This window comes from Formica exsecta, unplaced genomic scaffold, assembly GCF_003651465.1.
Source record: "Formica exsecta isolate Colony F162 unplaced genomic scaffold, ASM365146v1 scaffold140, whole genome shotgun sequence".
In the NCBI taxonomy this organism is placed as follows: domain Eukaryota; kingdom Metazoa; phylum Arthropoda; class Insecta; order Hymenoptera; family Formicidae; genus Formica; species Formica exsecta.
In genome coordinates this window covers 113,410-126,590 of record NW_021848730.1, presented here as the reverse complement: position 1 = coordinate 126,590, position 13,181 = coordinate 113,410, and the positions used below count along the sequence as shown (strand labels likewise).

Genomic DNA, 13,181 nt, shown 5'->3' with positions numbered 1-13,181 from the left:
AGGAAGTTTCCGTTTATGAAGAGCAAGGACGACAAATCCGAGGATGGCTCCGATCAGGAACGTGAGTATCTAAATTGTTTTTCTCTCTCCCATCTCTCCTGCACGTTCTGTGCATGTTCTCTGGCCCATATTTATTGTGTTTTACGTGTTTTTCTCGCCATATGTATCCGCCTATATTTATATCGTATTTACCATGCGATTTTTAACCACCGAGTTGTGAGGTTGTTCCTCATTTCCTTCGACCCCCGTCTTCGTAATCGACGGGTGGAATTTTTATTAATGATTCATCACCACGTCCTATGCGATAGAATCGTCCGAGATCATAATTCAAGATATATTAGAGAAAAATATTTCTTTGTTATTTATACAGAGTAAAGCAACTTTTTTTTAAATTTATTTTACGCAGCTTTTGAACTATAATATTTAATGCAATACGTCCTTTATAATTGCTGTTTTTGCGCGCAATCATTAAAAGCTTATAATGCATATAACAGTATAGTATAGAAAGAATTCTAACAGAAATTAATGCTTGTGTGTGATATTATTTTTCATGCGAGGATCATAAATAATTATTTAAGTAAGATTATCAGTATGGGATCCCCCAACTTGCGACGCGATGAGGCCCGATCAGACACGCCCAAATCCCGAATGAGCTTTTGTGTTTTTTATCATGTGAAAACGTGACATGTGTTTTGTTTTGCCTGCTTGTGTAGGAACGCCCACCACACCCGAGAATGAGAACGATCCTACCCGTAAGTATCTTAATTAGTCAAACAAGTAATAAGCTCTGTAAAAATATGCGCTTTTATCACATTTTTCATACGCGATGTTTAATGACGCATCGCGCAAGCTTTAAAATCCACATCGAAACACGCGATTCGAGCGAAATTCTAGCAACGTATCGAGCTAAGAAATATTTTTTCTAATTTTTCGTTTCTAGTGAAATAAATTGTTGATTTACAATATTGATTGCAAAAGTTGAAATTGAGAAATAGTGCCAGAATTCATATTTTAGTACGTTAGTACAATATAAATAAAATTGCATATATATATTTAAAATGTATTTATCTTTGACAAAGCGTATAATTTGTCTTGCATTGATCGAATTCACGTATCGATTGGCATCGAACTTCGCAAATATTACGTTGCGAACAGTCTCGCTTGCAATGATTCAGCTACCGCACGAGAGCAGCCACATCCACCCCAATCTTGCTTGCGCATGCACGCTGCACTTTGAACTTTTCTGCTCCGCAAAGTCTCTGGTTTACTAACACTCCGTCCGACACGCTCTTTATTTACGCTCTCGACTTTGCTTCTAACTTTTCGCTTTTCACTATTGGAGGTTCTAGCCTGTATAGTAGCGGTCCAGCACGGTAGAACGATGTTCCTCTCAAGATTTAATGTAATTCGTATCCTCTCTTTTCTTTTTCTTTCTTTTTTCCACGAAAAAGGATAGCGAGTAGATGCGATAGAAACGCAGCCCGTTCTTCATCTCGAAGGATCGTGTCACAAAGCACGTCATCGTCATCTTCATCAGATCATACGAACACTTCGATCGAGAAACCGAAAATGAAATGTTTAAATGCTATAGATGCATGTATGACGCATTCTCACTGTTATCAAAAAAATTCTTGCTCCTTGAAAACACGCGATTCGATATATTGACGAATACTGAAAGGTGTAAGCTTCTTATAACACTTAGATGACGGCGAAAGGAAGAGTATTACAGTCTGGAGTCATACACACAGCTGATATCTTTTTTTCTCTCCGTTCTTTTTCTTTTTCTTTTTCTTTCAAGCATGAGATTCTAATGACTATTCGTGAGGGAACACACTGTGGCATACACTGGTATACGTACTGTGCGTTACGTCATGCTTCTAATGTGATGCTTAATTTACGTACGAAAAACGCGAACATTCCATCGAGAACGTTTAGTGTCATAATCATTGCACGAAATGTTGCATCCCGCGCGAGATATTCGGTTGCAATGATAAAATATTAAAAGTGTGAAAGGGATACAATTCTCCGACTACGCTTCAGATTCGTATCATGTCAACGTGCACTTGCAGCTTCATGGTCCATCGAATCCATCTCGTGCGTGCGTCCAAAATTGCGCACGTACACGCGCGCAGTAGGAAAATCTCAAGAAAGTCTAGCGCTTTTAATTAATTGTAGCGATAATTAACGGCCGCTTATTTATAGTACGCAACGTATACTGAAATATATTCAACTTGTTATGTTCTAGCATTCATGCTGTGCTACACCCAGGACGACACTAACACTGAAGGTAATCATGTCTCTCTTTCTTCTCTCTTCGCTCCTGCTCTATCTATCTCACTATCACCTTTTCTCTCTCTCTCTCTCTCTCTTTCTCTCTTTCTCTCCGCACATTCACATCTCTCCTACTCTTCCTCACACCGAAGAGATCGTATTGCCTGGGTCAGCCATGCGGGATAATGAATTTCGGTCACGATATTGTTTCACGATTACGTGCATGGGTAGATGTTATATAATTAATACTGATACAAGAATTACATTATTGTTAATTGTTTCGTTCTCTAGCATTCACATTGTCTATTGTAATATCTATCTAATAAATGTCCTCGGATATTAATATCTATGTAGCAAAGAATGCAAAATTTAACATAACGCACGGATCTAAATTTTGTTAAACGATGATATATAGATGCCTGTAAACATAATTGTGAAACGTTCTGATCGGAATATTACAATGTATTCTTTGTTGGTCTACCGTTTCATACTTGCAACATAATCAATCACGCTTGCATTCATTCACCAACGATAATTCAGAAATCAAATGTCAGCCTATATATATGTATACGTATATCCACGTCGCCATGGGCAGCATAGCATTGCACATCTATTGTTTTGATTGGTAGCATATACAAGATGAAAAGGTTCCCACCACTCGAAGTCTTTATTATTTAATAATAATATAATTTGTACAATTAAACCATGTACATATATATATATATATCTGTGTAAATTTTTCAAATCCAAAAAAATACACGATAAACACAGTAAATTCCTATTGCATAGAATTGCAATAGAATAATTAATAATACACAGAATGATATAAGATATAATCAGGAAAATAATTTTTTCAAAAAATTGTTTGATACCTTGATATTTTTAAAAATGAAACACAAGTAAATTATTTTTCGTACAAAAAAAAATCTATAAATAAAATTACTAAAATTTATAAATTTGAACTGAAAATTGTGTGTGAAGTTGAAAGCTGTCAATATGATTTTGAGTCGATTCGAAATGCTAGCCGATTACTGAGAATTTGCGGCGATCTGTCGCGAATGCGTTGATCATTACTCATCCGGGAAACATTGTGTTTAACTCTCTCTCTCTCTCTCTCTCTCTCTTAGATCTCATTCTAGAATCTTAATTATCCGAATGCTCTTCCTCGCCGCCGCGTCTTCGCCGTCCATCACTCGCCTCTCATTCATTACGTAAATTGTCCTTCTCTCTTTTTTTATTCATTCAAGGTTTGTCTTGCGCTACAGGGAGTAGAGAAATTTTGTATCGCGTTCAGCTGCCGTATATGGAGGAACTCACGTTAGTTTATCTGGAACAGGAGGGCGATGAGCCCAATGACGAGCTTAGTAAGTCGTAGCCGAGAGCAAATGTGTGAATCGCAGTGTGAGCGCGACGCGTACACACAATTTTTACGTACGATGATTTTTTTTTCTTATTAGGAAATTAACGCAGATTCTTATTAACGCAAATTGTGCGTGGACAGTTATAACCCTGTCGACGGGTGATTATCCCGAGAAAGATATTCGGGTGAATAACTATGTTGTTTGTAATCCCGGGTGTGTCAACGCTAACGATCTTTGATATCGATCTAGAAATCTTTCGATCCATTCCCATTAACGCTTTTACTGGTATTTGAATGCGGATCAGGGTCGCGGAATTCGTTTTAAATGCAGCTGCAATTACGCGTGATAAATATAATTTCACAATTCGAGTGATGGAACGGATAGATATTTTAATTTTGTTTAATCATTATTTCGTCAATTATTATTATCAATTTAATACTAATGACATTTGAAACTTTATGCCGTTACTACATATTTCTACAACATTATCGAATTCTTTTTTTTTTCTCGATGATAGAAAAAATCGCAATCGAAGTGCAATCGCCAATACAATTCTCTCCATTTAAGATACCAATCGAGAAACGTCTATCTCTTCTTCGGCAGCCGTTAATTTCCCGAAGCTTTTCTTCGCGCTAAATTACTGACGAAACGTGCTCCGCGCTTTGCGCCCTCAGAAGTCTTGCGCGCAATTGAGACAGCCGCGCAACGTGCTTCCACGATCTGTTTTCTCATTCTTTTTTCTCGCCGCTCTTCGTCTTTCGATCGTAGAGCCCGTGGACATTAACAGCAGCAGATGCAATTAGAGAGTGCGCGAATAGACGAAGAAATCGCGTAGTTAGAAACAGGCAGCAGTGTCTCTTCCTCACGTCCGGACGAAAGTTCCGGACACGTATTCGATTATCGCAATTGAAACCCAAGAGGAAGTAGCGACGATGCCACTTTGTGCTCGCATTAATATCAAGTAACGTGCGGGATGCGCGGTATATCGATTACAAATATAGAGACCTCCTCTCCCTTTCTATCAAGTAGGTACTAGTGTATATAGTCGCTATACATATACTAACGCCACTTTTATACCCGATATTCCTGGATCGCTTAAATTTTCTAGTCATTAGGAGGTATAGCTTGCTCTCCGCTTTTCAATTTTATTTCTCGGACGCTGAAAGCATGCTCGTGACTCGTCCAAAAAAAAAAAAAAAAAAAAAAAACGTACTTGTGTATGTATTTGTTCGAAATGCCGATGGAGCAAGAGCCGGGTCTGCTTGAAACAGTCCGAGAATTGACATTGGGAGAATTGATATCTGTCAGAGATTGTTTCAAATGGATCCCCAACTTTCGAATGTGCTCCGTTCTATGTGTGATATTGTCCCGCGTCCGTTTGTTCTGTGGAAGTGTCGATTAATCAATGACATCACAAGGGATCGTAGAGAGCTTGTCTTTCGGGATCGGTTGAAGGACCGCGCTGGGACCTTGTTTGTCTTTGGGATAAGAGTGTTGCTTTTTTTTCTATCGTTGAGAGTGGACAAATCTGTGTGTGCCGTCGAAGGTTTGAAGGAATGTGAGATTTGCTAATAACAATCCCTGACAATGAGGAGCCGCCCATCTTCCCTGGAGGGGGAGAGGGGAAAGGCACGTCGCAGAGTCGTGTATGTATGATATTTGATTAAAACATTACAGGCAGCGAAGAGAACGTGCTTTCATATGAAGCCGTGCAGCAGCTCACGATACAGTACACGCGTCCCGTGATCGTTCTCGGACCGCTCAAGGATCGCATCAACGACGATCTCATCTCCGAGTTCCCTGATAAATTCGGCAGTTGTGTACCACGTGAGTTGTCCGATATATAAATGACAGATATGATTTTTGTTTATCGCTGATACACAGAATTATTCCGACAGATTTGTATCAATCTTTTTGTCTGCAGATACAACAAGGAGTAGAAGAGAATATGAAGTGGACGGACGAGATTATCACTTTGTGGCCTCGAGGGAACAAATGGAGAGAGATATACAGAATCATTTGTTTATAGAGGCCGGACAGTATAACGACAATCTTTACGGAACGTCCGTTGCATCTGTGCGAGAAGTAGCTGAAAAAGTATGTATAATGTTATTCATATAGAATTGCCTTTTTTCATCGTGAAATATTATTTGCGTTAAAAATACATAATATTATGTACATCAATATAAAAGAAATTACGAAAAATTTGCAATTTTTCTTTCAGGGCAAGCATTGTATTCTTGATGTGAGTGGAAATGCTATCAAGAGGTTACAAGTAGCTCAACTCTATCCTATTGCCATCTTTATCAAACCGAAATCGGTCGAATCCGTTATGTGAGTTTAATAATTATCGATCGATCTTTAATACTAAATTTCATTATTTTTTATTTAATTAAAATTTTTATGTTTATAATTTTGCAGGGAGATGAATAAGAGAATGACCGAGGAGCAAGCAAAGAAAACGTACGAACGTGCTCTAAAGATGGAACAAGAATTTGGTGAATACTTTACTGGTACGTCATTTTTAACGTTTTCTATTAAATTTGATCTTAAAAATTAAATCCGATTGTATTTTAATATCATTGCATTAATTTTTGATTATAAAAAAAAGTCCTTTCATATATAACATGTTAAACGATGTAGCAATTATAATCGAAATAATAATCAATCCAAAATTAATTAAAATATAATGAAAGATATGTTATATTTGATCTAATGATTTAAGTATTCTCAACACGCAAATGAATCGCTATACTCTGTTCTCAGCCGTCGTCCAGGGGGACACTCCCGAAGAGATCTACGGAAAAGTGAAGGAAGTCATTTCCGAGCAATCAGGACCGAACATCTGGGTTCCATGCAGGGACCAGCAACTGTGACGTCCTGCCCCCCACGCTCAGCATGGGCCCAACGCTTGGACCCTGCCACCGAGGCGTCAAGCTTAATTATTCACGATAAATACGATTAAGTAACGCTCTAACGCCGCCCTTTCCCCATGCCTCCCTCTCTCCCTTCAATATCCCATCAATTATTCATGTAGCACAAAGTCCCTACTTAAGGCGCGCAATGCGACGTAAACCGCCGCAAATCATTTAAGCCGAGAGAATACTTAAGTAGCGAGATACACATGATATGATCCCAACTACTTTCCCGCGAAAAATTGATAAATCTAAAGTCAGTCGGGACGCGTATGATTTATTCTTTCCTTAGTTCGAAATCTAGTGGAAAATCGTCGAGGGAAACGAGGGGACTGGGCACTCGTACGCGTGCTGTTCACGTTGAATTTTATCGCGACCGACATTTTCAATAAAAAAAGAAAGTAACGGAAAGAAATTCGTAATTTTTATCATATGACCGTCGATTATTTGTGTGTGATCGTCTTTACTTTTATTAATTAACCTCGCGAACTAGAGGCATTGTACAATTGCTCGAGAGACTTACAAGATACGCCGAGATCGAATTAGCAGGCAACTCGGAGGAATTTCTTCGAATTGGAGAACTCGACCGAAATAATTATCGACTGCGAAATGAGCGCGTATTAGGTCATACTCTCGAGCACAGTATTTTTTAATGTACTTAAGCGCAGTTTTTAACGCGCCGAGAACTCTTCGAGTTCGCTCAACGAGTTTGACAAAGCAGGAGAGACGCGGCTAGGAGAGAAAATTATAGCCCCAGCGACGTTGTGTATGTGTTAACGCGAACCTCACGATTATAACAGAATACAGAAAAAATGCAGAAAAAAAAGAGAAAAGAAACTTCACAGGACAAATCTTTAGCTGCTAGATACACATAGCGATATATAATGTTTTGTACAGCTAGATAACTAAGCCAGTAACTGGGTTATGTGCAACATTATATTTGCGAAATGGGCGATGCGAAAAATGAGAAAAAAAGAGAGAAGAGCAAAAAACACTATTGTAATTTAAATATCATTACTAAATTATTACTATATGATAGTAGGTATGTGTATTATTGTAAATACATATTATACTCGCGCATGTAATATCGAGACGGAGAGACGTAACAGGCGGAGAAAAGGGATTGAAGAAAGTAAAGGGAAGAAGGAAAGAGAGAGAAGAAGAAGCATGGCGACTTTTCTTCATATGCAGCTCAGCTACACGATATCATTCAATATCGTAACGAAGTGATGAATTTTCGCGCCCATAGTCGCGTTCTCGTAAAAATTTTTGGCGCGAGCGTAGGTTTATGCCGCTCCTTTGTATCTTAAGGTATAGTTCTTGGCACGGGATCAGTCGCTGATCGAACGTGGGAGATTAAACTTGCACGAGTTTTCATCGGAACCGATGCAATTGGCAAAAAGACAGAAAGAGGATAGAAAATCAATGATGTACTTATACGATGTCGCGGTGGAATTATAAAAGGCGTAAACGGATGAAGCCGCGGCGGTTTAAAAGAAAGAGAAGAAAATTCAGATGGTGGAGTTCTCGGTCGAGTTCCGTCTGGACTGATATCGAGGATTGATTTTCTCAATAATAAGCGGAGATTTTTCATCTATGAATTCGCGTTCAGAAAGCGGTTCTCGTTAGTAAAATCTCTCGCTTGGCCTTCATTCGTTCATCGAGCTATGAGCTCGCGATCGCGTGCACTACGTCAATGCTTTGTCCGCTTGCTTCTTCCGTTTCCGTAGCATTAATCGCGCGAAAAAGGTATATTAATAGGGTTTTCCCAATGGAACGTGAGTGGGAAATCGAATTGTTACAACACAAGGTGTCATTACGACAATTTAATTGTAATATAGCTGCATTGTCGTGATACACGGATATACGAGTCGCGATCATAGAGATGATGACGATGATGACGATAATGATAACAATGATGGCATAGCACGTGCGGGTCGCAAGGCCATGACACGCGATGATTGCCCGGAATAGAGCCGTTCTTTTTTTCTCCCTTATTTCGTAGTAATATTTACTCGCAAGGAACGATAATATCGCGCAGATACGCTTTCGGGCTATTTTTTCCTACCGCGAGTTCTAGACTATTATCATTAAGCGCGCATCACAATACGAGATAGAACGAGATACGGAGCGACGAGTTTCGGCTTGTGCCTGAAGGACAGAAGGCCTGGCTTCGTCGAGTTGTCGAGTGATGTCTGTCTCGATGTAAAAGACCGTATATAAAGAGAATAATTATCGCAGACACCTATTATACACCTCTATAGTCTATTTAATAATATTACTTATTGAATTGTCAATCTCATGTTCACCTTGTTTCATCGTTTTTAAATAGTTAATAAACGTTTTACCAATTTTACTACTGCGATCTATGCATCTCTAATCCTTTCCTGCTCTTCTTAAAACATTTTAATAAAACTATATTAACAATTGTACTGTGTGATAATTAATAAACACTTCGACTAAAAAAAGCAATTTAAAATATTACATATACGTATATAAATAAGAAAACTTGGTATATAATATCTTTAAATCTATTTCGGGCTAAAATTTAATAATATTACATCTTTCGCTATTGTATATAGAATCACAAATTTAATGTAAAATTTGTATAAAGTTGAAAAGAAATTTTTAAAAATACATTTAAAGAAAGTGTTGAAATAATCTTGTTACGTTTAACATAATTCTAAACGTTTTATGCTAGAAATGATCGGGAATCGTGAAGAGAAATGTAAAAATGTTTCGGTAAAAATACTTTTTTTTATTACATCGATAGGATATAACTCATTGTTATCAGCGAAAAAAAATCACAAATATTTTTTCCTTAGAAAGTCATTCGTCGAAGTGACTCGCTTATAACGGCTACGGTAAAGACAATAATAACGATAATTACTTTTTACACGAATCACAGTAAGACTCTAATTTGTTCGTCAACGTTATTTCGAACTAAACCTCTGAAATAAAATATATTTGTATATATATATTTATTTTTATATTTATATATTTATATACTCATCTTTATATATACTTATATTCATATATAACTTCTGTTTCTTTATCCGCATAAAAGCAGCAGCGTTTTAACACATTTAGAAGTTTTTTGAATATATAAATTACAAGAAGGACGACAGGGGAGAGGCGTTGTGTGAATGTTACACGACTAAGAAAATGTACATTCATCATTAACTACTTATGTATATATAGTACAATAAAAAAGCGTGTAGTCGTAGATGATAATAGTAATAATAATAGTAGTAATAGTAATAATGAAGTAATAGTAGTAGTAATAGAGTAGCGATATTCGCGGTAGTGATAGTAGCAGTAGTAGTAATAGTTCCGGTAATCGCAACATGAGAGAATATATACATACTTTATCATGTTATACAACGTGACTATTTCAGTTAATGCTTTACATTATACACAAATAATATGCACTAATATAAACAAATATTGTGGCCTACATCTTACGTTTTAACTACTTAAGAATAAAAGATACATGTGTATATATATATACACAATACGTACACCATTGTTTCCTATCATTAAAGAGAAATGTAAAGAGAAATGTCTTCCGCATTTCGCTCCTTTTTTATATTTCTATTTTCGTTTTTGCAGTTCTCTTTACTGAAAATATGTCAGTATGTGTATGTACAATTGGTAGTATAACTGCACCTCTCTGTTCATTCGCGTCAGCTAAATAAAATTATAAGAAGCCGCCTGAGCGTACGCAGATCGCATCGTGCGAAGTTGCATCGTATTAACATTAATTAGTATCACTCGATATTAATTCGATATTACAATTAATCGTCTCTCGCGTAACGAGCGAATCTTTCTTTTCAGCTAACTACTGTACACACAGTGGTGCGTTGCGTTCGTATATACGAATACGTTGCCTGTGATCGGTACACCGTCGAGTTATTTTTCAAGAATACACGTGGATTTTTCCCTGAGACTGATTATAACGTTTGAAACCTTTGTGCTATGCGGCGCCAAAAAAAAGGCGTATTACGGTATATCTTAAGCATTACAAACCAAGCTATTCCGCGCCTCTTCTCCTTCGCATCCCGTCCCGTAACGTCCGCATATACTAAATGTGTTCGTTTTCTCCTTTAAGATTAACATACAGGAACATCACGAGACGATAAGTACAATTGATCGAACTCTGGTTCTGTCAAGATTTAAAATAACACACCTCCCCCTGAAATACGCCTCCTAAATTGCTTCGATCGAACACAGCGTCGTTTCGGTGATCGAAACTCGCTATCTTATCTCTCTTTACAAATTGTCTCCGAATTTCATATTTCTGATTCATATTTCATATTTCACGATAAAAAATATGCGACTTTATTATTATTAAATATCTTCAATTTGAGCCTTCTCGTGATTCATTGTATTTTATTATATTTAATTGCATCCTCTCGTGGATATTACTCTACAAGAAATTCTTTTTTCTATTTTAGAGTTGTTTTCTTAGCGAGTATCTGGAATCGCCGATACGATGCATTAATATTATCCCGACACATCGCGAAAACCGAAGTGACTCGAAGACAAAATGTAAAAAAGAAAATACATTATTGCACAGTGAGCGTTGCTCGACGACATTCGGCCGAGAGAGATATAAACTCTCGAAATAATTTCCTAGATCTTCTCTACACTTCTAGAAACAATGTATGATCAATGCACCTAGGCAATTAACAAAAACGAAAACGTTATTTCGCGAATTGCACTTCCCATATCGTAAGAATTGAGCCATTAATACCCGCTGAGTCCATCTTTCATTCGAATTATAATTAATTGCTATACTGGAACTATACGAAAAAAACGAATAGCTTCTTATAGAAATTAAAGATTGAAACTAAAAATAGAACTAGATATGACAAGATATACGCACTTTCATGTGTGACAGTATCAACTTGTCTCTTCAACGGATGAAATATTAATTCTGGATGCAATAAATTGCAACTCAATTCAATTTTTCAAGCACCTATTCCCAATGATCAATTAACACATTGCATAAATATAACGCACGACATATACAATCCTCCCACAACATAAAGAAAAACAAAAATGAGACTACGATGTGGTAACGTGATCATCTGCGAGAACGATTTAGATTATATTACGCTTTTAATTTTCATCCTCGTTATCTAACAATGCGTTCTATAATTGTAACTCAAAAGGAAAAACCAACGCACACAAGCGCGTTAGCAAATGTTCCGATTCCACAAATCTCTGGGTGAAGTCGTCCTTTAAAAAAAGAGAACTTCCTAAAGCCATGTGCAAGATAAAAATATATCTGGTACGACACAGCTATGTGTATTTTTGCGCATTCCTAAGATAATTTATTATTATTTACATTATATCATTATTTTATATTATTACTATTCCGCGAGACTCTCTCTTGGTTCGACATTCGAAAAAAAGCTCTTTAAAAAGACTTTTTTCATTTGTCCACTGTCATCATCACTTAAAGAACATTTCCCTCTTTTTTTTATTCGCCTAAAAGCATTACATTAACAAACTTCTGATTATTTAATCAGTCCTTAAGAAAATTAATAAAATATCCTCGTTCTATGGATATATGCGTATATTACGTATATCCCAATTAAATACTGTTATATAATGTCACAGGTAGCTGTTTTCGTTATCTCCATATTATTAGCTGCGCATTAGATATTAGATCGTTCCATTTATCATATTTGCAATGATTATATGCTTCGAAATTTATGATTTCGCATCATACTTTCGGCCAAATAACCGGTCACCTTCTTATTCTATATCGCGCAAAAGACATTAACAGGAGTGTTTGATCGACAAATCCATTAGTTGACGCTCGAAACCAGAAACGGAACCGTTATATATGTTTTCTATTACTTTACTCAAGTTCCATTTCATTATATTGTATATTATAAAATACAAATCGAGAAAAGAAAATCAATTATGAGTATCGATCAGTTTAAAGCGTAAGATAAACCGAGAAGAAATAAAGGATTTTTTTAGACATGCGTAAAACCACCAATCATTATTGTAAGATTCTTGCGACATATTGCAGGAACTTGCACTTCTTCTTTTTCTTAACACATCTAAGTTCTTTATTAGAATTTTCTGCTCTTTGTAATATCCACATTCAAGAGGAACCCTTAGCTCTCGAGTCACAACTTTCACAATTATTGTTCAGTTTGGGTACATCAGTTACTATAGAATTAACCATTAGAATTTTTATTACGTGTCTCTTGTCGCTTCCTTCCCTGTTGTCGTTGGCGTTTTACGCTAGCAGTTGTGGTGCTACCTTTACCTTCGACTTTCTTATGATGTTCCTTGGTCAGAATCGAGGTCGATGGTTTTGATATCTGGGGAGATGATTGCCCCAGAGATGCCTCCTGTCACCTGAGATTAATCAACACCTTTTCCACGTTTAGCAGGGACTTCACCTTGTCGTTGTATTTGATGAGCGTGACTTTGGAACCACGCACATTGATTCTTTCGCCACCGCTTAATAGATGACAACAACGTGTCTGCTCCAGGAAATCCGGCAGCTTTAGTTCGCGCATGACGTCGCGATGCGCAATTGCAGGCGGCCCGGAGTGGGCCTTTGGATTAATTTGACGGAGAAGAGCTTCGCGACTCTTTATTCGCA

General features: G+C 37.1%; 2 protein-coding genes across 20 annotated transcripts in view; one reads left to right on the top strand and one right to left on the bottom strand.

Annotated features, from left to right (window-relative positions):
* The window catches only part of LOC115246207 (disks large 1 tumor suppressor protein), a 496,657-nt gene extending 487,754 nt beyond the window's left edge, over window positions 1-8,903 (top strand). For 13 of the 18 annotated variants that reach the window (XM_029824882.1, XM_029824884.1, XM_029824886.1 and 10 more), the window contains 9 exons: window positions 1-61; window positions 714-752; window positions 2,246-2,287; window positions 3,519-3,635; window positions 5,310-5,459; window positions 5,557-5,729; window positions 5,857-5,966; window positions 6,054-6,145; window positions 6,399-8,903. In XM_029824882.1, coding sequence (XP_029680742.1) covers window positions 1-61; window positions 714-752; window positions 2,246-2,287; window positions 3,519-3,635; window positions 5,310-5,459; window positions 5,557-5,729; window positions 5,857-5,966; window positions 6,054-6,145; window positions 6,399-6,508 — 894 coding nt within the window. In that variant the 3' untranslated portion in view covers window positions 6,509-8,903. The remainder of the gene's footprint in view (window positions 62-713; window positions 753-2,245; window positions 2,288-3,518; window positions 3,636-5,309; window positions 5,460-5,556; window positions 5,730-5,856; window positions 5,967-6,053; window positions 6,146-6,398) is intronic. The other 5 variants (XM_029824887.1, XM_029824890.1, XM_029824892.1 and 2 more) reach the window with 5 other exon arrangements.
* A 381-nt stretch (window positions 8,904-9,284) lies between these two features.
* LOC115246192 (mucin-5AC-like) overlaps window positions 9,285-13,181 on the bottom strand; it is an 88,311-nt gene continuing 84,414 nt past the window's right edge. Inside the window, exon 12 of one of the 2 annotated variants that reach the window (XM_029824851.1) lies at window positions 9,285-13,153. In XM_029824851.1, coding sequence (XP_029680711.1) covers window positions 12,928-13,153 — 226 coding nt within the window. In that variant the 3' untranslated portion in view covers window positions 9,285-12,927. Of the gene's footprint in view, window positions 13,162-13,181 lie in introns of both variants that reach the window. The other variant, XM_029824852.1, reaches the window with a different exon arrangement.